Source organism: Crotalus tigris, unplaced genomic scaffold, assembly GCF_016545835.1.
Source record: "Crotalus tigris isolate CLP2741 ecotype Arizona unplaced genomic scaffold, ASM1654583v1 scf7180000020955.813331, whole genome shotgun sequence".
Taxonomy (NCBI): Eukaryota; Metazoa; Chordata; class Lepidosauria; order Squamata; family Viperidae; genus Crotalus; species Crotalus tigris.
In genome coordinates, this window is record NW_024098276.1 from 30,759 (window position 1) to 54,988 (window position 24,230).

A 24,230-nucleotide genomic window follows, 5' to 3' on the forward strand; every position below is an offset into this window, starting at 1 on the left:
GCCCCAAAACATCAGTGAACACAATCTTGTCCAGTTGGTTTCCCTCCATTCCATTTAGTTTTATAGAGGGCTGCTGAGCTTGAATATCCCTATTTATGTAAGCAGGAGCACATTTCTATTGCTTTGGAGCACAAATAAAACTGACAGTATTCCAGATTGGAAGTACCTTATTCTCAGTAATACATGGAGGCATTGTAGGTATACTCAGAGAAAAGATGTTTCTAATGGGAAAGAGGTTCAGGAGGACAGGTTAAAGTACTGTATGCACTGTGAATCTCAGGAGTGTGGTAAGTCATACTGTGATATTATTCTCATTCAGAGAATAATAACCAATTCATGCTTTTAACTATATACCAGCATCATGGTAGATGTAAAAGAAGTTGTCGTCCTGACTCTTTAAGGTCTGCCTTACAGCCATTATAGTGGGAAGAGTCTTATAGCTACCAATTCAGGTCTTCAAGATACCTTTGGAGTTCCAATAGGTCCTATTCAGGCCTGGAAATTCTTAATCTTATTACTTTGTCTGCCCTAGTCTGAAATGCTGTTTTATTCAGGGCACCCTTTGCCAATAAAACTATAGATGCTAATGAAACTTACTACTTCTGGATTTTCTATAGCCTATCATAATTTTTTTTTTAATTTCCTCAACTGTCCAATTCTCAGAGATTGCCTGGACAAGTCCATATTACCCATGCTTTTAATCAACCAATGTGCAAAGTTGCTTTTGAGAATATATTATTGTGGTTGACCATTGCCACTGCCAACAACTATTTGGTGATCTTAAATCCCTACAGGCTCCAACAATAACCTTGAAGTGGAATTGTTGAGTCCCTGAGTCAACGGCGAATGAAGAGCACACATTCTGTAATTCCAACAGCCTTTATTCTCAGTAGTTCTCCCTCCGACACAACTCTGAGGCTCGCAGGCCTCTCTGTCTCCTTTAATAGAATCCCCGGGCAAAAAGGTAACAATCTGGCGCGCTTCCGCGCCTCGCGCATGCGCACACAGCTGGTGCCACTCAGTCTGGTCCCGGGCAGCTTGCAGCAGCTTGGGACCATTGCAACGTCCCGAGCCTGCCTTTGCAGGCTCAGGACACAACTGGAATGGCAACAGAACATAAGATAAATCCTTTGTAAAGTAGTGTGAAAGTACTTTTAGTTTCCCATCTACTCAGACCAAATGGGAAAGAATAGGTTTAAATTAAAGAATGTAGGTATTGGTCATACATCAGGAAAATATTTGTCTTAGATTTATAGCTTTTGGCAGTATATATAGTCTCCCGCCCCCACTTTCCAGACATCACTTTGCCACACAGAATTCACTGTGTCTAATAAACTAAGTTTTACATGCTGTATATCAAAAGACAAAAGAAAATACTGTCTTGGGATTCTCTGGTCCAGAGGGGTGTGTGTGTGTGTGTGTGTGTGTGTTTGTGTGTGTGTGTAGGATGAAGAGTATATTTGCAAGAGGAGTTGTGCAGAATTATCACTCCAGGGCCTTTGGGTTTGCCTGTTGGCTACAGCAGCTCCGGCTTCATAAAGTAAGCTAAGTAACCATTCATCATAGCCAATAGTCCCCTGACTCCTGTGGCTTATCCTTAAAAAATTACTATAGCTCTTTGAACTGATGTCATTTTAAAATAATTGCCCCAATATCTGCTCTTCAGCTTATAAAGATGTGTTGATGGGATGCCTGATATATGCCAAGATAATGTAATAGTGATAGAATTACTTAACTCTTTTAGCCAATAGTCAAATCTGGATTATGGGAGCATTTGGAGGGTGCTCCACCAAAGGGCAATTTATCCGATTAGAAAATGCCAGGGTCATCATTTCAGTCACAAAACACTCTTTCTCCAAAATGCAAGCAATCAAGGTCACGCCCCAATCCACTCTATTTCCCTTGGGAAGTTCTCTTTTCTGTCCTACTTTATATTTGGCTGTTTTCTGAGGTGGGCAAATTTCCTTTTAAAACATTAGGCTGAAGCCATCAAAGTTTATTATTATTATTATTTTCTAAAAATGCATAAGAGACCTAGAGGTATATTGTACTTGTAAATAAAGTTCACGCTAGAAGTTGGCACTTCGTTTGCAGCATGGCCAGATTCCACCTAATTTTATTTTTAATTAAAATAATCTATTTAAAAAGTCAGATGGGAGAAGGAATTTAGGGGATGGCAGAGGATTTGTTGGTGAGGCATTGACTGTCATGGGCACCAGGTGTCCCATCTCTGAATTAGGAAATACTCAGATCTCTTCTTGGATCTCCAAGGTGCTATGATTTTATGACTCTATCAAGCCATTTTTTCCCCAGTTTAGCAAAAAAAATTCTACATCTGGTGCTACTATTAGTTATACTGAGCAGCCAATTAGAGTGGCTGAGTAAGAGAAAAATGACCAAGATTCTTCATGCTAGATTCCCAGACTGCCTTCTTCACTTGATGGCCTTAGATATGCTGAGTTGATAATCCCCATGTTAGCAGAGAATACTGGGAGCTGTAGCTCCAAAACATCTGGAGAGTGTCAAGTAAACAAAAGTGGAATAATAGTTCAAGAAACACATATTAAGAAGAGAAATACAGGTGAGGCACTACCTTATGCAAGCAAAACTATGCACACATTTTCAATAATTGAGTCTGCACCTATATATTGTTTACTTTGCTATTTTCAATTATATACCGTCACTGTCCTGGACAGTTTAAATTGTGTCTTCAAAGACACCTCCTTGTTTGGCTTTCTTTTGAAACTATTTTAAGATTTTATTTTTATTATTTTTTTTTTATTAAAAAGTTTTATAAATTTTACAGAAAATAAAAGACAATACAGAAACAAAAAAACAACATATACAAATAAAAAACAAACATTACCCAACAAAAAACCCCCTTCCCCCACCCCTACCCAAACCCCCCCTTCCCCCCCCCCAGGGCCTCCCAGAGCAGAATATAGGCTTAATTAAAAAAAAATAAAAAAAAATTATATTTAAAAAAAAGAATATAAAATGAAAAATATATGTATATATAATTAAAAATTATGAGAAAACTATATAATATTTTTATATCAAGTTTAAATTGTATGAATTTTATCCATTTATCCCAAACAGCAAGAAATTTCTCTTGCGTTTGTCCCTTTTATTTTAAGATTTTATTTGTATTATTTGCTACATAGAGTATATTATTTATAATACGTATTTTTATATATACATTTTTTTATAAATAACTCAAAGCAGCAAGAATATCCAACACATCTTCTTCCTCATTTTCTCCATAATAGCAAAGACAGGATTTGAACTTACGGTTTCCTGCTTTACTAGCTTGGTGCCTTAACCACTAGACCAAACTGGCCTTTGCTATACTTTCTGGACTAAGACTAGCCAATTAATGGATGTTGAAAATGTAGCAGATCAGGAGGATTTGATACTAAAGTTATCAGAGAGTTGATATCCCAGCTGAACTTAGTTTATTTGTATGGTTTGGAGCGCAAACTATAAGTTATAATGTATGTTCAATAGAGAATATATAGTATGTAGCTCAGGTTGGTACAGGGTTGAATAGGCTGTTTGGAGCAAACCCTACACTCAGTAGCACTGATCATATTATCTAGTCAGGGAATGAAATATCTGTAAGCAAATAAACAAGCTCAAAGAGCAAGCAGGACTTTAATATATGTTCAAACAAAATCATGGAAAAAGCCAAGCCTTATTCAGGATAAAACAAGTCTGTGAAATAAAATTCAGGATTATCAAGTCTGTTAGATTCTTGCATATCAGTAGATTTCTCTGTGAAACCATGTAGTCAATCCAGATTACAGCAAGACTTTGGTTACTGTTTTTTGTTATCACAATCCTTGCAGCATCATTTTACTATTTAGATGATGGGTAGGGAGATCAATTCTAAAGAAAATTTCAAAACCAATCTTTGTTGATAAAACACAAGAAAAAAAACATGTCTGAGTGTATTTTCTTGGTTGAAAGTATGCAGAGAGTTGTTAGTCTTATTTTTAGTTATGCATCTTTTAACATCCTCTTCTGCTGTCTACATGTTCCAATCTCCAAATGCCCAATGAAAAAGTTTCTTTCTTGATATCTTTTGTTTGGCTTGAGTGATCTTGTGAGAAGCCACCAAAATTGCAAAGCACTCAACAAATTATTATTCAACAGAAAACAAGAGATTCAGATGAGTATGTTGCATGAAAAGCCACTGCTCCAGGCAGCATGGTTGCTTTTAAGTAAAATGCCATATTGTCTCAAACGACACACACATACACACACACAAACACTTCCTGCTGAACAGATAATTTCCAAATATTTTATTGAACACCATAGCAGCAAAGTCATGACATTTTAAAGGTAATAAGCACATAGTTTCTACTATATTTGGCCTGTAAGTACTTTACAGACTAAAGCATTTGAAATAGGAACACACAATGCCTACTTGAGAAACATGAAATTTTTTATCAAAAATGTATTAAGTTGTTTTCAAATTCATATAGTTACACCACCATATCAGATTCTCTAGAAGGCTGATTAATTTTTACTTCACTACCTATAGAAACTTGCAAATTTACTCATCTGCTTAACATTCTGATATACTTTTGATTTCTGAATTATCTAGGTTTCCCCTCATCTCCTGCTGTAGAAATCTCTAAATTTATGCTAAGATTTGCTTTACATCAGGGGTGCCAAACTCAATTTCATTGAGGGCTGCATCAGCATTGCGGTTGCCCTCGGGGGGGGGGGGGTGGGTATGGCCAAGGTGGATGTGGCCTGGGTGTGGATGGAGTAGGTGTGGCCTATTGGGTGGGATGGCCAGCTCTACATCGTTTGATTCAAGGGGCCTGGGCAGGAGTGGGACAGATCTGAGGGTCTCTGGCAGAAGGGGGTGGGACCAGGGCAAGTGCCAAGGCATGGTCTACTGGAGGAGCCGAGCTGCCTGTTGAAACCCTTCCGCTGGAGCCCATCAAGCCGGATGTAAAGGGCAATGGTGCATTTCTTTATTCCTCACAAAGGGTGACACCTCCCCAGCATGCACCCAGGAGGCGGGGTTGATGCAGCAGGGGCTGGTTCCTTGCTGTTTCCAGATGGCCTTGTGGAGCTAAGACTGAATGCGCTTCAGCATAGATGGCCACCACAAAATTGTACATTGGCTCCTGGCTGACCTGGGCCAGGGCCAAGGCAGTGGGGGCCATTCCCTCACTGTTTCCAGGATGGCTTTGCAGGCCACATGGAACTACTTCGCGGGCCGCATCCGGCCCCCGGGCCTTGTGTTTTGACATGTCTGCTTTACATGTATCAAACTGAACATGCCGCAAAGCACCACAGAATATCCTTACCGCACAGTACGAGATTTCTTGTGCTGCATTCCAGACAGATCTTTTTTCCAGGATAGGCCATTTCATAGCCAACCAGTTTTTCAATTTTTTTTCAATGTTTCAAAGGTAGTGAGGATGTTCTCAGTTCTTACTCACCTAGGATCTGAATGAAGTTTAGATTCCCCTCTTCCTACCCCGCCCCCATTTTTCCCCCTCTTTGTTAAAACCTCTCAGTTTTTCCACACTTGCTTTTATCTTTCCTCATTATTTCTAGGTGATCTTCACAGAAATTCCAGTCCTCTTGGCACCCATCTTCAGTTCATATATCAAAAAGGTTATTTGTTGAGAAATCTACTATTCAATTTCTAATGCAATGGCAAATACTTGATCATGTGGTTTCCTAGAATGCTAAAGGTGGAGTTATGCACTTTAAGTAATTCTAAATTTTATTAAATAAGGGCTGATCATTGAATTACAGCAAAGAGCTCAAGAGATCTCAGTGGCAAGGAGCATTGCTCTGAGTGCAGAATAGCCCCTCTGAGTCTGGAGTCCTCCCATCATTCCCAGTCGGTACTGCCCATGGTGACTAGGGATTGTGGGAACAATAGCCCTGTATATTGCAGTAATCAAAATTGAACAGCAGCAGCAGCAGCAGCAGCAACAGCAGCAAAGGTTTCAAGTCGTAGTTTTAACAGTGGATACTACAGTTTGATTCATTACATCCTGAAAGCAAAATGCAATCTGACAGGCTACTATGGGAGTACAGATTGGATCTATGATACCCTTGTACATTATAGGCATTATATTTCTTTTAATAAGGATTTGTGTTTTTTTTTAAAAGACAGATATAAAAAAATAAATTTCCATTCTAAGTTAATCCTAAACATTATAAGCATTCAATTGTAGCAGAGTTTGCATGAACAGTGCCTTTCTTTTTCACAGTCATCAAGGAACATCATGTATCTAAAGAAAACAGAGAGAGGGAGAGAAGATTAATTGTCTTGGGTATTACTATAAAACAACACCTCCCTAACCTTAATATCTGCCTAAAAGTAACTACGGATAATCTTTGACTTACAACCATACATTTAATCACTGAAAGAAGTAACACACTTACAACCATTGCTGAATCCCCTGAGTCATGTGATCAAAATTCAGGCGCCTAGCAATTGGCAAGTATTTTTGACAGTTGCACTGTCCCAGGATCAGGTGATCACTATTTGCAACTTTCCCAGTCAGCTTCTGACAAGCAACGTCAATGGCAGAAACCAGATTCACTTAATGAGCACATGATTCATTTAACAATTGCAGTGATTCGCTTTACAACTGTGGCAAGAAAGTTTGTGAAATGGGGCACAACTCAATTAACAACCGCCTTGCTTAGCAATGGAAATTATATATATAAAACCTTCGTTGATTGTTTCATATTCCACAACTGTTGTCAAAATATCTGTGCAAAATAATTCCAGTGTAAAAAATGTTGCTGACAATTTGGTTGCTGGAATAGACAGCTATTAAAATGCTGATATTTATGTATATATCAACATAATATCTTGCACTATGCAAACATATATGCTAGGGACTTTGCGCACGAGGGCTTGAAGACTATTTCGTATCCAGAGAAGATTAGAAAGCATTTCATCATGCCTCTGAAGCAATGTTTAAACTTGTTCCACATTATGGAAGGAGCCATTTTTCTAATAACCTGAAACCCCAATGGGTATTTTGCAGACTTTGTTAAATGGCTATAAAGAAAAAGAGAGTTATCAGCAAGTGTGCCCTGAAGAGGGAGTTTCAGCCAATCACAGATCCACAGCATGAGTACCAGCACAATACACTTTTTAAAATCCCTGTTCATTTCATTTTATTCAGAATTTAAATCTGTTTGGGTACATTATTAGAAAGTTTAACTAATACCTAGGAAAACAAACATGATGCCATGGTTGCCCTTCTAAAAAGCTGATGAGTATAGTTGATTTGATTCTAGGGACCTCCTGTCTGAAACTCATCTCTGAAATTGGTGATTTCCAAACTGACCATCTTGGGCAACTGGGACAATACATATGCTATACTAGGATTCAGAGTTGCAAGTGGGAAAGAAGCTACTTGTATTATTTTGTACAGATTAGAAAAAAGAAGTATCCCAAAGTCTGTTTCAAGAAGGAGAGTAATCTTGCTGAATCTTGTTTTTTTTTTAAAAAAAAAACCTTAGAGAGACACCATCCATGACATAAGAAAGCAAACTAGATTATTCCAAAATGTTTTAAACCCCCACACTATCCCCAAATTGTCTGTTTCCAGATAATGCTCAGAAATAGTTTTTTCCATCCATTATTGTTTGAAGAATACAATGTACAGAATTCCTACCCAACACAGTCAATTCCAATAGCTCTAGTGCCAGCAAATCTGGAGCATACAAATTTGAGCAAGGTTGATTTGGAAACCAACTGACGGACAAATGGATGGATGGATGGATGGATGGATGGATGGATGAATGGGACAGAGAGAGGGGAGGGAGAGAGAGAATCTTGTGATCTTTGGTTGGGAAAATGTTAAAAAAGCAGCAATTTCATATGGGATTTGGGAATGAAGAATAAAAAAGTGTGTGCTTTTATAAAAAAATATGTGGTGCACCCAGTTAAATCCTGGCTACTTAATTTAGGAATCTGTTCTCATTCAAAATTATTCTGCTTATAAATTGACCACAGATACCCATGATTTCTGAGCTCTTACAAAGAAATACATCCTGAAGCATGGTTAACTTTGAAGATCCTACTGCTCAAGTAAAAATCAACTGTTCTTATAAATACTTTGTCTCCTGACTTTGAATTTTTTCAGTCCTTTAATTTGTGTAGATATAAAGAATAATATCTCAGAGCCATAAGACTAGTCTGAAAGCATCCTCATGGAGTTCATTGCAAACATAAATGTCCTTTCTAGAGATGGGCTGTGAAACAGGAGGAAAAAGTAAAGTTGAAGTAAAAAAAAAAAAGTCTGCATTACACTGATTGGTTATTTTCGCACAAAAAACTCTTTCCCTTAATTTCCAGAGCAACTTAAAAATAATTTCATTTCATTTTTTTCAAACTGAGATGATTACTAAGCTCAGAAGAATGGCTGCTATAATTTGTTGTAGAAAAACAAAATAAAGAATCTTTGGGCACCCTAAAGACTAATATTCATTTTGATCTACTTTTTCATGGACCAAAGCTTATAAAGTACTTGAGGATAACAAGGAAACAGATAAAAGTAAAAAGTTATATGAAACTTTTGGAAGTAATAAAACAAAGCCTGAAGATTTGAGAAAGGCAAGACTGAGAAACAAACTAGTTGCTATTAATTCATTCATGCACATGTCTGTAATTGAAACTACGAAGCGCTTGCAGGTTAACCAAATAATGTACTATGAGTGGTATTTATATTACATTTGTCTTTACTGAAACTGAAAGGTGCCTAAAAACATTCTGCTGGTTCAAGTGTTTTTAACTTTCAGCCAGTTCTGCATTCAAATCACTCTTCAAGCAGAGAAACAAGTATATTTGCTGATGGCTACTGTAAAAATCAGTGGCAAAATGACAAACTCAAACCAGAGGACCATGACCTCTCTCATCCCATTTTCCACATCGTGCTGCATGACCAAATGAGGTACAACGATGAATGCACATTTTTAAAAAACTTACCACATTCAGGATGCCAACTTATTGAAAAACTCGATAACTTTTGCATGCCCTGCAGCCTTGGCCTATTAAAAAAAAGATTGCAATGCCAATAAGCACCAACACATTTACATACACTAAGGAGCACAGTGGCTAAAGTGTTTGGAACTTTGGGCAGAAGGTTAGCAAGCCTTCTGCCCAAAGAGCTGCCATGGGGCAGGGTTGAGCTCTTCTTCCTCACTCCAGCTTCTGCTAGGGACATGAAAGTAACCCACAACTGGGTGTCCCCAAGGCAATGGTGATGTCACTGGCTAATCCTTTCCACCCAGAAGCACCAAGTGCAAAATGGATATATACAGTATACCTTCCATACCCATAGCAATAGCAATACCACTTAGACTTATACACTGCCCCATAGTGCTTTACTAGCACTCTCTGGGCAGTGTACAATGTCAGCATATTTCCCCCACCAATCTGCATCCTCATTTTACCAACCTGGGGAGGACGGAAGGCTCAGTCAACCTTGAGCCCTGTCAGGATCAAACTTCAGGCTGTGGGCAGAGTTTGCCTGCTATACTGCATTCTAACTACTGAACCACCAGGGCTCCTCAATATTACAATATGTTCCTATAAGCATCATCCTGTTTTATTGTCCAGTCAAGGCTCTGCTCCAAAATTCTTCAATACTTAATACCTTACCAAGAACAATTTGACATTCTTGAAACTTTAGAAAGATGGGATCAATGTTTCTAAAGTTTAAAATTATACTGTTTATCTATACCATATCCAATATTCAAGGACTGCTTGAAAAATACCCATTGTTTGAAAGAAAAAAAAGTGAGTGGTTTTATTTTTCTTGATAATCTGATTTTCTATTCATGTTTATAGCTGTTTATTTCTTCTGAGACTTTATTACATAATATGCTACTTTTAAATAATGGGCTAGAAGTCTCTTTCAGCTGAGCTGGCAGGAAACACATGAAAAATTGATAAATAAGCTATATATACTACACACGCTTAATTAGAAGTGTTAATTCCATTAATTGCATTAACGCTATGGCTAGACAGCAGTTCTTTCCCTCTACACACATGCACTACACTACACACATACAGAGACATACACTGAAATTGTATAGATATTTGCATAAAATTCGTGGCAATTACCCATTTGAGCAATGTAATTCTTACTTGCTGGCCCAGCTACTTCTCTTTATTTGGAGGCAGCGCTATCAAACTGAATTTGCCAGTCGCCCTTGAGAGTTAACTATGCGGAACAGATGTAACACATGTACAATTGGTTTTGCAAAAACTCTCACAATGTGATTCCCCATTAAAACTTCTGAAAAAGCCTCTTAATAGGCTTTGAGCATGACCTTGCAATATTTCCTGCATCTAGAACTGAAATCTGAATACAATACATACATAGTCTTTCTTACCACGTTAGCTGGAGTGTTTCCATCATAACCAGTTTGATTCAGATCTATCCCAGCTAAATGCCATGCCATCAGACCATCAAGATCTCCATGAAAAGCAAGACTGCAAAAAAAAAATTTACTATTCTAAATATTCTGTGTTCAGAGAAGTACAGCTTACTTTACAAATATACAGCAAAAACCCAAGCTTTTATAGAATGATAGTTCACTTTACATTCAGGTACTCCTAGCCATTCTTGCCTTAGTCCCCAGGGTAGACACGGTAGAAGCCTGGATGCTTTACTAGGATAAAAGGGAATGGAGAGGAGCAGTGAATAAGGTTAGTATAAATTATCTTTACCTTTGAGTATATGATTTTAATTTCTTTAGCATACTATTTCTTACTCCCTTTCTGTGATGATTATGATGATGATATCCATTTAACCAAGTCCAACTCTTGGTCATTCTATGGGCCAGGTCTCTTCACATCTTCCAATCTTGAATTATTTCTTTGCTCTGGCTGGCATTAGCTTTGATAATGCCCAGCCATCCTGTTCTTTGACACCCTGGCTTTCTTTTCCTGCTCATCCTTCCAAACAAACATAATTGCCTTCTCCAGTGAAACCCTTTTCTGTACTTTGCTTAATAATGCTAGTCCTAATAAAGAATAGGGTGATGGGTATGAATGTATTTATATATGACACAGCAATTTTTTTCCTTCTGAGGAGGAACATTATTATCTTCAAAGGAAGCATAAACCTAAAATAGTTCACTCCTGGATGGATTTTAGCAATAGTTTCTTGTGATTGCATCAATTGGGCCCTTCACTCACATATTTTACTATTCATGCTTATCCATCTTGTGCAATATGATAATAGGGTCAAGATATTCTTGTTCCCTGAACCCTATTAAGGCTATAATATCTGAGCTTTAAAAATCTGGACAATCACTAGATGGCAACAAAGAGTTATTTCCATAGACCTACCCCCTTGGCAGCCATCTAGTGAACATCCAAATATGCCCAAATATGAAACCCTATTCCTCAGAATATTAATATTAATAGCTACATTGTTTTTTTTGGAGAACAACACTTTTCTTAAAAGGGTGAGAAACAAAAGATTTGGAAAAGATGCCAGAAAAAGGAAGACAAGATTACAAAAGTCCAAATAGCTGAACAAGCAATGCTGCTTGATGAATCAGCTGCATAAATTAACAAGGGCGTTTGGGAAGAAGTTTTCGACAGGCTGGTTTCACCCAGAAGGTGTGCCCATGACCAAAGGGAAAGAGGCACAGGCAGTTTCATATTTCACAACATCACAGCTATCCCATAAAATGCAGTTTAAAGGGGATGTCCTGCACCGAAGTTGCTTCAAATTTAAGGTTTTTGTTTCAAAATTCAATACTCAAATACAACATGAGAACAAAACTGTCAGATATATTATTATTTAATATTAAAAATGATCATATAATCTCCAGCCTCCTGAAAGACACTTGCCTCAAGTTTCCAAACTAGAGGCTAAGGAGGTGTTGCAAAAGAGCAGGTAGGCAGGACATGTAAAGTGCCTTACGTGCTACACCTCACTTAAGGGCTGCTCCTATTATTAGGCAAAGTGAAGCAGCCACCTATGGCAAGAGATTCTGGAGGACAGGAGAAGCCCTGTCCCCTAGCGAGTTCAGCTAAACCCTTGAATGGAGCTTCATGTACCACATGTCTATCCTGGGTCAAATAAAATAAGAATTTATAGTGGTTACCATAACTAGAAAAATACAATTTCTTTTTGTTTTAAACAATGTATTTTCTACAGACATTGTGGGATCTTTTCTTCAGTCAACATTCAATGGGCAGAGATCTGGTAGTAAGTTGGGGTTCTAGTTTCATGCAGTAGCTTAGAATGCTCTTTTCAAAGATGCAACTAATATAATATTTTAGAAGCTGGACCTTTGAAAAGGTCTGAAGCCCAATTTCATTACTCAATGTGAATTACAAAATTTTTACTTCAATAATGGCAGAGAGACTGAAAAGATAGTTGAGTTTATACATCCAGATCAAAACGGCTTTTTATCGAAGAGACAAATTAAAAATAATTTAAGGGTGATAATGGACGTATTAGAATATTATGAATTACACCCAGGGAAACAATTAGCATTAGTGTTTTTAGACGCCCAAAAAGCGTTTGATAATGTTTCCTGGCAATTTATGGTTCAACAATTACAAATAATGGATTTTGGAAAGAACTTTATAAATATGATAAAAACAATATATAGTAATCAGACAGCAAAAGTGATAGTGAATGGAGATTATACTGAGAGCTTTGAGATAAGAAAAGACACGAGACAAGGGTGTCCATTAGCTCCATTATTATTTATCTTTACTTTGGAAATACTAAATAGAAGGATAAGACAGGATACAGAAATTAAAGGATTGAAAATAAAAGATGAAACATATAAGTTACAAGCATTTGCTGATGATCTAGTGTTTATCTTGGAAGAACCTTTAGAGATGATTCCTAAACTATGGGGAAAGATAGAAGAATATGGAGAAATGGCAGGACTAAAAATAAATAAAGAAAAAACTAAAGTAATAGTAAAGAACCTCACAGATAAACAGAAAAGGCAAATACCAGAGAAAACAGAGGTACAAATAGTGAAAAAAGTTAAATATTTAGGTATTCATCTTTCAGCTAAGTATTCATCAATAAAAGAAGACAATTATATAAAATTATTGAAGCAAATAAAGCTAGACTTGGAAAGATGGAAAAATCTCCAGCTGTCAATATTAGGAAGAATTGCTACAGTAAAAATGAATGTGTTGCCGAAGATTTTATTTCTATTTCAAACAATTCCAATAAAACTTGAGAGAAAATTCTTTCAAGATTTAAATTCGTTGGTTTTGAACTTTATTTGGCAGGGGAAAAAAGCTAGAATTAAGATGAAAACATTACAAGATGCTAAGGAAAATGGAGGTTTTGGGTTGCCGGAATGGACGTTGTATTATCAAGCATCTGTGTTAACATGGGTGAAAGAGTGGATAACACTCAGAAATAAAAGGTTATTGTATTTAGAGGGACATGATTTACAATTGGGGTGGCATGCTTTCTTATGGTACGGGAAAAACAGAGTCCATAAGTACTTTCAAAATCATTTTATAAGAAATGCCTTGTTAACAGTATGGGAAAAAATTAAAGCTAAAATATATTCAAAAATTCCAGAATGGTTATCAACAATGGAGGCATTTATACATCCGAACCTGGTAGACTGTGAAAAGGTCTGAAGCACCAATCCTGTGCAAAGATGCATGGAAACAAATTCCAATGAACACAAAGCAAGAGGCAAAGCAGACTCTACTTCAAGCTACAATCTAATTCCAGACAGAACTTCTCACCAGTCCTCCTTTCCTTCACTTTTCATTCATTACCATATCAACCATATGTTGCCTCCCTGTTGTTTTCTTTCTGCTGGGGGTTTCAGGTATTTTTTTTTTCTCTGTTAGCTTTCATCCACCCTCTTGTCTATTTCCTTCTACAACTTCTGCCTTTGAATTATCCTTACAGTATTTTGGAGGATGATGTCTATGGAGATTCTCAGTCAGTCAGTCATGGTTGTCCCAAAGGTGCTTTTTTCAAGAGGCAACTGGACTTTCTTGTTTTTCTTTGAAGACATTTTGCTTCTCATCCAAGAAGCTTCTTCAGCTCTGACAGGATGGTGGGAATTGCCTCGTGAAAAAAGCACCTTTGGAGGATGATCTTTCACAAAACAAGGAGGGAGTCTCTTTATACTATTTCTTCTGCTGATTTTTCCCCTTTCTCTTTTTATCCTAGGATCCATTTTCAAGTTCTGTATTTCTCAATTGGTTAATTGGTCCTTAACCACCAATAGTTTTCCAAACTCTTAAGGATGCCTTTCTTCATCCATTCTTGTAAATCCCTTGGATCATTTTTATGTTAAAGGTACCAGCCAATGTCTCTGCTTCCTTATTTGTCAAAAATCCTTGACAGAATATCCTCTTACAATCTGTTCTTCATTTGCCTTCTAATATTTTTTTCAAACTATATCCATAAGAATTTTAAGCAGGGCTACAAATAAACCAGAAGTTTCTCACATTATGAACAACATTCTGAATGGCCAGGTCTGGGTGTTTTATATCAGTTTTAGTCCCTTTGGTTCTATGGCAGTATCAGGCACACTTGACCATTAGGGACTATTATCCATATTCTTTGGATATCATTGGCATTGCCTCATGCTTAGATTACCGTGGTAAATTCCTGGCAGTTTTTCTCAATCCCTCTATCTCTCCCTGATCTTCATTCTTAACAATATTGATTGGGATATCTTGATTCTTCCATGTTATTCTCATGTCTTAGTGCAATATAGGATTCTCCACTGGCTCCCTATTCAGGTCAGAGCCCAGTATAAATTATTAGTAATTATGTTTACAGCTTTCCAGGATTATACAGTACAATACAGAATTCACAATACCTGACTCAACAGTAGTACCTGTTAGAGGGTTCTTGGTGTTTTAGTAGATAACCACATAAGTATGAGCCAGCAGTGTGCTGTAGCTGCCAAAAAAGCCAATGCAGTCCTAGGCTGCATCAACAAAGGTATAGCATCAAGATCACAAGAAGTTATAATACCACTCTATATTGTACTAATAAGTCCACACTTGGAATATTGCATCCAGTTCTGGTCAACACAAAGATACTGAGGCCCTAGAAAGAGTGCAGAGAAGAGCAACAAAGATGACAGGGGGTCTGGACGCTAAACCATTCGATGAATGACTAAGGAAACTATGTTTAGCCTAACAAAGAGAAGGCTTAGGAGTGACATGATAGCCATCTTCCAATACTTGAAAGGCTGTCACAGAATAGGAGATTTATTTATTCTCTAAAGCACGTCAGGGTAGGACAAGAAACAATTTGGAACTAAGGAGAAATTTTCTGTCAGTGAAAACAATTAGTCAATGGAACAGCTTGCCTCCCAAAGTTCAGGGATGTCACTGAAAGTTTTCAAGAAAAAAAAGAAAGACAACTATTTGTCTAGGACAGAATACAGAGTCCTGCCTAGAAAGGGGGTTGGACTAGAAAACCTCCAAGATTATTTCTAGCCCTATCATTCTGTATCCTTCAGTATTTACTGCCCTTTTTTCTCCCTACAATTCTGTTTGTTCTTTATATTTCTCTGAGCAGAGCCTTATTGTGATACTTCCATAGAGGGTTATGGTTTCAAGTTATGAGCCTGGCTCTGTAACGCTCGAATCAGCTCCCTTCATCTTTATAGAAATCTGATGGCCTTTAAAATATTTTTTATTTATTTGGTGGATTAGTATAAGGTCTAGTTGTTCCACTTTAACCATTATATAGCTGATAATTCCAGATTAATTCTAGGTTAATTTTAAATTATTATTAGTGTATATATACTCAGGGCATTCATTTAAATATATTTATTGTTATGTTGGTTGTTTTAGTGCTTTTTTTTTTTTGCTTTGTTTTCTTTGCACTGTTCCCTGATAAAGACACATACATTAATATTATGGCTGTTATTTCTAAGTAAAAGAGGTAGGTTTGTAATGGACAAGATTAAACTACAAACCAGAAAGCTGACAGAGTACCATTGCCTCTGCTGAATAGTTTTTTGACCAACTACTTCTCAAAACCATTATGTGCAATATGAGAATAATTCCCAGTAACATATGTGATACAAGAATGCAGGTGAAATATTTTAAACACTTGGACATGTTTTACAGGTACTTAGTATTTACTATAAATGTTTATTAAGATTATTATTACAATTAAACTATAAAGTAGATTTGATTTGTCACAAGTTCTAGGTATATGTAATCACCTAAACTGTTAAACTGTTGATATAACAATTTATCAATCAGTTTATCAATCAGAATAAAAAAGTGTATAAACATGCAAAAGTTCATCAAATTGCCAAATCAATTACAAAGCACCCAATCTGATACATGGAGTTGACTTGGCAATTTAATTCAAAGATTTGATTTTAAGACAATATAACTGAATCACCACTTTAAATTAAATCTTCACATAGCTCTAGAGAATTTTCAGTCTAACTCACCTCACGCTAACATGCTAACCTTGGAAGAAAGATCAAATAAGACAGAAAAAATAAAGTTATTATTTTTTATGTTGAATGTGTCACCTCACCTTAGATTTGAGAAAAGTCAATGACATGTCACAAGAAGCAGCAAGGATTTCCCACAAGAGTTACAGAGAATTGGCAATTTCATATCTTTCCTGCCTCTAAGGTCACTTCTCAATCCAGAACTGTTCATAAAAATATGTAAGCCTTTGGGAGCATCAACCATTGGAAAGTAGTGGAATCAACCTACTGAAACACCCCAGGAATGAAAATAACAGTATATGGAGCCAAGAATAACCCCCATAGTTGGTAAATTTCATGGAAGGATGCCTGCCATTTTTAAAATATATCCTTTTGCACCAGATGAGAAAAGCTACGCTCAACTGGAAAACCAGGACTGAAAAAAAAACCTTTTATTTGCTTTGTTTTATGAGTGAGTGACTGGAAAGCTGTAAAAGAATACCTCTTCTCCATTGTTTGTTCTGAAGCAAATGGAAAGAAAGGCTGATACTTAAAGTGAGCCTCTGAAGAATCTAGTTAAGATAATGGGACTCTTTTGCAGATGCTCCATTATTAAGGAGTGGCCATAGATCAACCATACAATTGCATACTTTGTGTTGGTGAGATTGCAACTTCAATGAGTGAGGAAACAAGGCCAATGTTAGGCTAAGTAAAGCAGCTGCCTTACCTTAGTTAGATATCGAGGGCAGATTGTAGCATGGAGGCAGTGAGGGTAGAGCTACAGCTGTATCATGGAACCTGCATTGTACCTCATTAAGCTAGCCTGCTGCCCTCAAGTGATATTAAAGAGAGAGAGTGTCATCTTGTTTTTTGTCTTGGGCATAAAACGTGTTAGACTTGTAAAATAGCAAATTGCTTTCCAAAGGTCTGAAACTATGTCCTACAGTGGTATCCAGTTTTTGGTTGCTGCCATTTTCATCAACACAACTAAGATTCCATGGTCCCACCAATCTTATTGAATTACAACTCCCAGCAGCCTTCATGACCATCTATGCTGGATAGTCTTTTGGAAGAGATACATCAGTAATATCAAGAGAGACACAAGTTCTGCACTGCTGAGATACAGGATTCTGACATATTCCACTGTCATCAAAAATCCAAAGTCAGTATAGGAACCAAGCAGTTGAAAAAGCAAAACTTACAGAAAGATAGCGAAGAACAGGTAGGTGCAGTCCTAGTGGTTCATGAAGACTTTCAGAATAGGAACTATGTACCATTCACTCCAAAGAAGGAATGCAGAAAAATCTGAGCATTTAATGGAAGGAAACAGAGAGTTTAATATGTCTAGAGACTACTTCCAAATAGAGAATACTTTATGTTCTTCACATTAATTACATCATTAATTACAATGAGTGTTTTACTAGATTTCTATAACGTTCATTCTATGTCTAAAGAAGTTATGGCCCTTCTCAAACTAGGATGCTCTTGCTGCTGTGCCTCCTATCTTCGTCACCTTGTCTTTAGACTCCTTTGATTCACTTTACATGAGGCATCTTTGAAAGCAGCTCAAAAGCTGCAACTGGTTCAATATGCAATAGCTCAGCTACTTGGAGGAAAAAGCACAATGGGTTTAGAAGCATTGCCTCAATCCCTCAGCACTCAACTGCTGACAGATTTCTAGGACTAATCCAAGGTGCTGTTTTAATTTATAAATCCCTACTGATGCCTGTGCTCTCAATTTGTGGGAGGTAAAAGTAGTATCCGAGAGCCACATCTTCACATTAGTGGTCTTCACACTATGACATGCCTTGCCTCTCAGGTGCAAAGAGACTCCCACCTTGCTTGTTTTTCACAAAGCAGCCAAGATTGCCTTCCTCTAAAGGGCTTCTGGTGCAAACAGTGAACCTGAACTATTATGGGAATAATATTTTTATGAGTTTATCATTCTATTTTTGGCCATAATGATATTATTGTAACTTGCCTTGAGTTGTTGGAAGTAGGGGTGTAGAGATATGACTGTATAAATAAATGAATGAATAAATAATAAATAAAATATCCTCATAGAAGGCCATCACCACTTCTAAGGTCAATACGTTAATGGAGCTTATACATTTCCTTCCTGTCCTCCTATCCTGGTTGAAAGCAGGAACAAGAATCCAATTTTGCAGCACAAATATTCTCATGATTCTGTGTGATTTTTTATAACAGTTTCCATACCAAAAGATTACATCATTCACAGTTAAATTGTGGCTTCATAATTTAATTTTTTTCTTATTTTCTTACACATCAAGATATCACCATTAAAAAGAATGGAATTGGTTAGTACAAGTCATTTATTTAACCATTCCAATCTCCTAATGGTTCACATATTGGGTTAATGATGTTTCTGGCATGGAAAAATTGCCTTTTAGATTTCAGCCCTTTCTTTCATTATGAGTCAGGAAATTTACTTAAACTGTTTCATCAGATGCATCACTAATTATGTCCTTTCCACCATTTTAGATATACATAAGATTAGTAATATGCTGAAAGATATAAGTCTTCAACTAAACTTTAGATATCCAACAGACCCATTTTTAAATAAATTTAAGAAAAAGGCTGAGATGGAAGTTTATTAATTCATCTATAAACCTAAGGTCTTTATGGATCAATTTTTCAAAGCAAAAATGGCAAAATGTAAATCATTATTTAAGCTTGATTAAAAGACATAGCATAGCAGCAGCATTAGAGAACTGTATGTTTGATCAAACACAATCTTAAAAACTTGCAGAGACTTAGGGGACTTGGAGAAGTGCTCTATTTAGGTTTTAACACAACCTAGGGAACTAAACCATATGGCGTATCCCAAGGAGCATAGCATTCAGTCCTACAAATACTGCTCCAAATGGTCTTGTTTTATGAGATAAAAGAGAAAAATGTAAACTACATGACTAGAAAATAATATCAAGAGCATTTAACTGTAAGTAAATAAATTTAGTTTTTCTTCTACTCTCACTTCTTACTTTTTGGAGTGCAGTCCTCTACACAATTCAAAGCTAGATAGATGATAGTCTTGGCCAAGAAAAAAATAAGACACACTTTGATCACAAGCCTTTGGGGGGGTTTTTTTGGAGGGGGAGATGTCCATGACAGTTAGAACAATTAAGCAGTGGAACAACCTGCCTCCAGAAGCTGTGAATGCTCCAACACTGAAAGTTTTTAAGAAGAGACTGGACGGCCATTTGTCTGAAATGGTATAGGGTTTCCTACCTGAGCAAAGGGTTGGACTAGATTACCTCCAAGGTCCCTTCCAACTTTATTATTATTATTGATCATCACACAGTCAGCCAGATGTTTAGACTGGATTTGGCATTTTTGTCTACCTATCGAGTCCTTACCAAGGACCTGGGATAGGCAGATGTGGATGTTTGATGGTATTACAGATATCGTCGCAGGATGGAAGCAATTCCTAGTAAGGTCACCTTTTGCAATTGACTAATGGCGAATTTGTTAGTGCCAATGGTGTTCAAATGGTGCTCCAGTTGTTTTGGGATTGCACCCAAGGCGCCTATTACTATTGGCACTATCCTTGCTTGCCTTAACCTGCCTCTAGAATCTGTGAATGCTCCAACACTGAAAGTTTTTAAGAAGAGACTAGACAGCCATTTGTCTGAAATGGTATAGGGTTTCCTGCCTGAGCAAGGGATTGGACTAGATGACCTCCAAGGTCCCTTCCAACTTTATTATTATTGTTGTTGTTGTTGAAATCATGCTTTGATAACTTTGGGATGAAACATCCTAGCCCAATTTGGACAGCGTAACCTCCCAGATTATTGGAGCCAATATGCTGACTCTGTAAACTGCTTAGAGAGGGCTGTAAAGTAGGGATCCCCAACCCCCGGTCGGTGGACCAGTACCGGGCGGCGGCATGCCAGCAACCGGGCCACACAAACAAGCAAAGCTACGAGATACAGGCAGCACACAAAACCACATATCTTCTGGTCCACGGAAAAACCTATCTCCACGGAACCGGTTCCTGGTGCCCAAAAGGTTGGGGACCTCTGCTGTAAAGCACTATGAAGCACTATATAATACTAATTGCTATTGCTATTGATAGCCAGCAAAAATTAAAATAAATAAAAAATTAAAATATTTTTTAAAATAATAAATTAATAAAAAATGACGAAACAAAGAACTCAGAGTTTGAGGCAGACTTGATGAACCACTAGATCTTTTTCTGCCATCAGTTTTCTATGTTTCTATAACATAGATTAACACCATGGACAGCATGGTCATTACTGATAATTCTGGAAGTGGAAGTCCAATCATCTGGAGGCCAGCTAAGTTTAAGAAGCCAACCATGGCTGGTGTCTGTTAAAAGAAGTACAGTTTGTGATCTACCAGTTGAAACATAGCCCATCATTTTTATCACCTGTCCATCAAAAGCTTTGTAATAGGACTTTTTTGCCTACCTAGGCTTGGAAAACCGAGTAGATTTAAACACCTTGCAAGATACTATACCTGGTGGTGGCTTAGTAGTTGAGTCACTTTTTTCAGGAAATCTTGCATACCTTCCCACCTTAAATCCTCCCAACAAGTACATTAAATCTTGATGGGGGATTCAGATGTTTACAGCTGAAAACTATCTCCCAGATATTATCCCTCTGAGTTGGTGAAAAACCTTGATAAGCCAAGTAGAGATTTTACATGCAATTCCACCTGGAGCACATTCATGCAATGAGTCTGCCTGCCTATATCTTTTTATGCATTTCCTATAAAACCTAGTACAGATTCAGACTATAAAAATATACTCCATATTTTATTTTACGAGAAAGATAATCTGGTATAAGAGGCATGGTCAAAGTTCTGTCAGAAGCCTATTTTTTTTCCTAACAGCTATAATCATAAATGAACAGCATTTTAGCCTGGAGAAGGGCTCCATTAAGAGGCTTGGAGTAAAGCATTTTTGGATTTCATTATCCAATTTTTATATATATAGGAGAAACAAGAAGTATGGAAAGGAAAAAAGAATTTGATTACTTCTCTCCATCTAAAAATATTCTTATGTTTTCACATTTTATTCAGAGAAGCAACACAGAGATGAAAAGGTCAAGACTCACCTTCTTTTTTCCTAAGTATGGAAATAAGGATGTCAGTTAAATCTGATCTCTGGTCAAATATGTTATTGCATAATCATTTTTAAAATGGATACTTATGTTCCTGCTATATACTTTCTTTCCCAAAACATGAAATCTGGTTTGGCAGTTGAAATGAGAACAACTGTAAGTCAGCTCACATCACACCTTAGCAATACAATATATTAAGGAGGTCACAAATTTAAGTGATACCCATGCATTCTGTCCAAAGATTTTTTTTCAATACTTGTTTTTCACAAATGGAATCTATAGATATGCAAAATAAATAGGAATAGCCAAATGATGCTTTGGGTCCCAAAACACGCCATGAGAGAATTTCTATTTTTTTTCCTCACACACACTGCAGAAATACCATTTGCAGAATTATCTCTGAATATTCCCTACCATTTTTTAAAAGAAAGATATCTACCATTAATGCTTAATAATGGGAAATATAGAACATCATAGACTAATTAGGATTACTATAGTATTGCTCTTCTGATCTCTGATCCAAACTTTACTGGAAAAGCAGACAAATATGGTGCAATTACTAATGGCAAAGTTCCCCTCTGAGATACTAGTGGAGAATTCCTCCTTTTCCATGAGGAATTAAGTGGCATGGTCCTTCCAATGTGGTTGGGCCCAAATAGGACAGAGAATGTCAAAAGCTGTGTCTGCCAGGCATCTAAAAATTACAGAAATTGAAGTATAAATTTAGAAGGTACCAGATTGTAGAAGTCAGTCTATGGAAGTGTTTGGCTATAAAAGCCACTATAAAAGTTGTAACCAAAATTATTTTTAATGTGAAATCAGGAGAAATTATTAAATGCACAACATATAAACATATTAAATATATTTAAGTAAATGCATATTAAAGTTAATTACATTAAAGTTAATGATCCTGCTTAGTCCAAAAGGAAGAGTTTAAAAGATAAAAAAACTTATATTAGAGATAAGCACCCAATATAAGATCCAACTTCCCTCATCTTTGCATACTAAATTTCCAAGGTTAGTTATAATAAATATGTACACAGATATGTGTGCATATGCACCTGCCAGATATAATCCTTCTGGGACCAGAAGGATGAAGTCACCCGCATATATACAAACACAGAGACACTGTATACTACTCATTAAAATTAATTAAGTACTCCATTTGATAAAATTGATTCCCCCATCTGCACATACCAACTGTTCTCTCACATATAAATAATTTTCAGAAACAGAAGTGTGTATGCGCATACACACGCAGCCAAGAGCATCCATGTAGAGTGAGAGCAGATTTCAAGATGGTGACCTCAACTACATGACTAAGATCCCATATCTTTTCACAAATAGTGCTCAAATGGTGCACATAAATAGGGGTGTGTTTCAATTACATGATTATGGCTGCCATCTTGGTGCTTCTCTGCAGATACCCCTGCTTTTTGTCTATTCTGACAAAAGCAACAAGCACTTATAGATACTAATGCAGTAAACAATATATTAATCACATGACCTGAATTCACACATGGTAAGAACTCTTAACCAATCATATTTAGCATGTTATATGATTGAAACTGATAGATTTTGACTTGATTATGTTTTTTATGAAAATATAGTCAGATACTGTATAGGCAATTTTGGGGACTACTCCTACATATGTATTCAAGTGAAATAGCCACATTTTAACATACGTTTAACATACTTGCCAGGTTATCCCACCTTCCTTACATAGATAAACTGAACTGTATGGAAAAACACCATATGAGATAGAATCACTGCTCAAAATTTTCTGTATATCCAAGATATTTCAGTGGAGTTTGGACTGGACAAATATGTTGCCTTTACCATCAACAGGAGTAAAACAGTGAAAATTGAATGAATATCGATGCCCTTTAGAATAATATATAAAGTCTGGATGAGTAAAATCACTACAAATACCTGGGCATACTTCAAACTGACAACATCACGCATACCAAAGACAAAAAGAAGGTTAGAAGTGAATACATCATGAGAATGAAGAGATCTTAGTACAAACTCAATGAAGGAAATTCCATCAAGGCAATTAACATCTTGGCAATTCTAATCATTAGATAGACAGCTGGAATAGTGGACTAGACTCAAGCAAAACTGGATAGGGAGACCAGAAAAATAATCACGTCATGCCCTTCATCCATGCAGCAATGTCGACAGACTCTACTTACTAAGAAAAACAGGTTACCGTACCATGGAATTTGCAAGTACAGATAAAAGGGCATTAAAAGAATATCTGCAGGACTTTCAGTTCTTCAGTCTTAAATTAAATTTTAAAGTTACCATCGGCATTGACAAAAGCAACATAAATCTATTGCAAAAATCCCTCACTTTCAATTTGGCCTACAAGAAAGACCAAATGAAGAACTGAAAAGATATGACAAAGCAAAATATTACATAGCTAATAGTAGGCAAAGCAAATAACAACAAGTCCTGGCAATAGTTAAGAGAAGGAAAGTTGAAGAAACAGATAAAGGGCTAATTTGGGCAGTATAAAACCAGACCTTAAGAACATATAAAGCCAGAACTGAGAAGACAGCAACAGACAGCAAATTCCACCTCTGCAAAGAAGCTGAAAAAACATTGGGCCACCTAGTTTGCTGCTGTAATAAGATCACATGAACTTACTACAAACAATAGCATAACAAAGTAACAACAATGGTG

The 24,230-nt window shown here is 36.8% G+C and overlaps 1 protein-coding gene across 1 annotated transcript in view; it reads right to left on the reverse strand.

The window, feature by feature from the left end:
- Positions 1–5,159: 5,159 nt before the first annotated feature.
- The window catches only part of ASPG (asparaginase), an 84,789-nt gene continuing 65,718 nt past the window's right edge, over positions 5,160–24,230 (reverse strand). The window contains exons 14-16 of the mRNA XM_039368909.1: positions 10,399–10,498; positions 8,987–9,048; positions 5,160–6,269 (exon numbers count right to left, since the gene is read on the reverse strand). Coding sequence (XP_039224843.1) covers positions 8,992–9,048; positions 10,399–10,498 — 157 coding nt within the window. The 3' untranslated portion in view covers positions 5,160–6,269; positions 8,987–8,991. The remainder of the gene's footprint in view (positions 6,270–8,986; positions 9,049–10,398; positions 10,499–24,230) is intronic.